The 3,598-nt window shown below is 42.7% G+C and overlaps 1 protein-coding gene across 2 annotated transcripts; it reads right to left on the bottom strand.

Moving 5' to 3' along the window:
• Nucleotides 1–2,441: 2,441 nt before the first annotated feature.
• On the bottom strand, nucleotides 2,442–3,231 carry LOC123184387 (uncharacterized). 2 transcript variants are annotated; one of them, XM_044596525.1, is made up of 2 exons: nucleotides 3,067–3,231; nucleotides 2,442–2,957 (listed from the first exon to the last, which is right to left on the bottom strand). In XM_044596525.1, the coding sequence occupies exon 2, from the start codon at nucleotides 2,950–2,952 to the stop codon at nucleotides 2,689–2,691; it is 264 nt and encodes an 87-aa protein (XP_044452460.1). In that variant the 5' UTR covers nucleotides 2,953–2,957; nucleotides 3,067–3,231; the 3' UTR covers nucleotides 2,442–2,688. The 2 variants fall into 2 exon arrangements, with proteins under 2 accessions (XP_044452460.1, XP_044452461.1); XM_044596526.1 differs by having other exon boundaries at nucleotides 2,442–2,966; nucleotides 3,067–3,120.
• Between the last annotated feature and the right edge of the window lie 367 nt (nucleotides 3,232–3,598).

Genomic DNA, 3,598 nt, shown 5'->3' with positions numbered 1-3,598 from the left:
AAGTCACCACAGGTGGCTCGCTATCAATGGGGACGTCACCTCTCACTGAAAGAATATTTCACCTTTATAAGACACACATGTGTCAAACCTGGGGTATGATCCCTGGTGGTGCACTACAATGGTGCTTTGGTTATATAGTTCTTAACTAAGTGAAATGTTGTGCAAAACAAAACAGTGATTTTTTTAAAAGTTTAATGAGATATGACAAATATTGGATATACATTGGTGCATTTTCTATTATTATTGCAGAAGGGAATACCAATTTACGTCTGAGTTCTGTGTCAAGTATTGTTGCGAAAGGGGAATACTAATTTACGTCTGAGTTTTGTGCATTTTCTATTATTATTGTGAAAAGTTTAATTTTATTTTCCTAATTAAGTACTTCTTCCTAAACATGTGGATTCACACTATGGAGCTAAATATATTAATTTGCGTGCTTAAAAATCCAAATCTATAATAGATGGGCTATTTGCTATTATATGTAGATCCACAAAATAGTTTTTACAATTCTTTTTGAGTAGCGCATAAATGCAAATGTTTATTAATGAAAATGTACATGTATGTACTGAACATATTTATATTACTTCTAAAGATTGGTATGACTTTAAATATTTTTAAAATTCCAGGTTCCATGGACTCGGGAGACAAAATAGGCACTGGTACATACAAAGTATATTCATGCTACATATTCTCATGGGACCTTCCAAATTGAATTGAATACGTCTTCTATAACATGAGATTATTTTTAAAACATGGATGCAATCTAATTTCTTGAAGTGAAGACTTGAAAAGTAAGCCCAAACAAATGTGATCGAAAATACAATGCAAAACTCTTTTTAAACTAGCCAACAAAATTTGTCTTCATTGCCAATATATTGACGTCAGGATCTTGTCCCAACCCTAGAACATGTGCGAGTGACATTTTGCCTCGTAGCCGCCAACGATGATTAGCCACATCTCTCCTTCTATCCACCCACATTGCCCCCACCTTCCCATTCCTAGACACAAAGTTTGCTCCCCCGCCCACAAACAATGCCACTCAACATCCTGACTGTAACCGTGTAGCTATCATGGTGGCTTCTATGCCAACCGTCTGGCAGCTCCTCCACGCTGGCGAAGTTTGGCACATGTGTCGTTCCCTCGAGGTCTGGTAGCTCCACCATGCCCACAAATTCCAACAACTCCTCTGTATTTTCGGACAACTTTCCCTCTCTAGAGGCTCGATACCAAAGACTTGATGATGGCTTCGAAATCCTCCATTGAGTAAAATCTCCAACTAACGTGGCGGGAGGAGCTTGAGCGAAAAACTGGAGCATGACGGCGATGAGTCCATGGCGGAACACCTAACAATCTAGGCCCATATGGCCTTGTACCATGCCAAGTTCAACACTCACGAGGAATACGCTATTGACGAGTACCAAAAAATCTAGGTCTCCTTGTCCTCATCGTCGAGGGCCCGGGAGTCCTGGTGTGCCCCCGGTGCTACATCCGGCCGGCTACCACAATGGTGCTGGAGGCAGTGACCTCACACGTGACGGCGATGGAGGTAGTTCCCTCCCGCGCCGTTTTGTTGCTACCGCCTCCGCTTCCTTGCACTCCCACTTTCCGTCCTCTAGGCCTCGTGATGGTGATCTCAGTGAGACGGTAAGGGTGGCATCAAGACCGTGGTGGCGCATGCTGGTGGGTGGCAAGCTGGCTCGAAGGCTTCAAAACGGGCGGGTAGTGGTGTTTTCGGTGTGGGAGAAATCCCTGTCGGCTCATCCGGCACCGACGCGATGACGCCTGTGGGTGCCACCATTCCTTCCTGAACGGCGTCAGATGTACCCATTCCCCGCTCCCCTCCGCGTGCCGGGGGAAACCCTAGGACATGTTTAGGCAGCAGTGTCATCGTCGTTGCATTCCTTCTTGGAGGTGTTGATTGGTACGCGGCGATACAGAGTCTAGGAGTGTAGTGGGACGACTCTGGAGAGCGCATCAGTGGCAGGTCATCCGTGTTTCGTCGAGTTGCCGTCATTGGCATTAGTTTCTCTTCTCTTTCTCTTTTCTTTTGGGCTTGATGTGCTATTCACCCCAGTAGATGTTTTGTGATCGGTAATGGTTACTTTATAATATAAAGTGGGGGAAAACCCTTTTTCTGTAATGAGGAGGCTCGCAACTTCATCGTCATTTCCTCATCTTCCTCCGACAATACCCAGAATGTTTTTTGGATTTCAGTTTTGGTGATGGAGTTTCCGGTATTAAGTTTTAGGCATCGATTAGAGTTGCCCTTAGTACATGTAGGACAAATTTTCTTGTAACATAGAAATTGAAGCATAAGACCATGATTAATCGGTACTCAACCATAAGTATGCAGTTAATTTGGTTCTTTCCTGAACAACAGATTGCATGCATGAATTTTATTGATGACTGCCATGTTAATCATGAACGTTTCCTTACACACATGCGCGAGAATATCACATCTATTACATATATAGCTTCTTCTTTATTTTTCCAACAAAACATAGCTTTTTCCTTCTGTGAGGATGTAAATAACAAGCATATTATCTTCGACATTACTCTTCCCTTGAGCAGCTTATTTTCATGTAGGCATGAATAGTAACAATATTAGCGCTGCTGGCATCTATACAATATAACATTAGAGATCAGAATATATATCTTGGGCGAACAGAACAGTCTCAGAGAATGGCACTAGTTCTTTGTAGTATCACCACCACTGCCACCAGATCCGTCCTCTCCTCCATGGCTACTATACTGGTCCCGTGGGATTGCATGGTGGTTGTCAACGGTTGTGCTGCTGCCTGCACCGAGGGTGGTTTTTGCGCTGACAGCCTCGTCGGTGATGTCATTCCTCACCGCCCCCTTGACCCGAATCGCCAAGCCTTGAGTAACCATGGCAAAGACCAGCAAGGCAGCCAAGATCTTAATCCTGCTTGCTTTCAGTTGCTCTTTCATGGTGTCTGAATTAACTTGACAGACACACATGCATAGGAATTTCACGAAGTTAATGGTCAAAGAATAAAAGATGATCATGACCAAGAAGAAACTAGCTTGAACAAAGAATCATACCTGGGAAATCTCCACCTTGAGATTCGATTGAAGTTTGGGTAGTATTATACGTGCTGTTTCTTGAAGGCTATGGTTTGGTCAGGTCAGGTCAGGAACAGTTTATATAGTCAGAAAAAACTAGTGCACAATTCATATGTGCAGAAAACCTAACAACTAAAAGGTTATTGAATGATCCACTAGAATTAAAAAAACATCATGTGGATGTAAAAGGTACTCATGCCATGCCTTTGGGACCAGTAGAATCTTGTAGTAAAAATGGCAGCCAAATCAGAGCCCACCCATTACTATGGCCAGTGACATAAATTATTTGCAAATATCGCCAATTCTGAAGATTATGGTGATTACTTGACCCAATCACTGTCAATGTAATCATAAATTATGCGTAAATCATCAAACACTACCAATAGTATTTCCCACTAAGATAGTGGTTCATGCTTTTATTATGACGACGCGACGACGACTTCATATTTTATTTATAGGTGGAGAATAACCCTTCCTAAATTTTAACCCAACCGCTTCAGTCGGGCACTAA

Source organism: Triticum aestivum, chromosome 2A (assembly GCF_018294505.1).
Source record: "Triticum aestivum cultivar Chinese Spring chromosome 2A, IWGSC CS RefSeq v2.1, whole genome shotgun sequence".
Classification (NCBI taxonomy): domain Eukaryota; kingdom Viridiplantae; phylum Streptophyta; class Magnoliopsida; order Poales; family Poaceae; genus Triticum; species Triticum aestivum.
The sequence above is the reverse complement of the archived record's forward strand: the minus strand, read 5'-3'. Positions and strand labels throughout refer to the sequence as shown.

Bases quoted from the DNA above. Each gene is read 5' to 3' on its own strand.
- LOC123184387 (XM_044596525.1), bottom strand. From the start codon at position 2,952: ATGAAAGAGCAACTGAAAGCAAGCAGGATTAAGATCTTGGCTGCCTTG.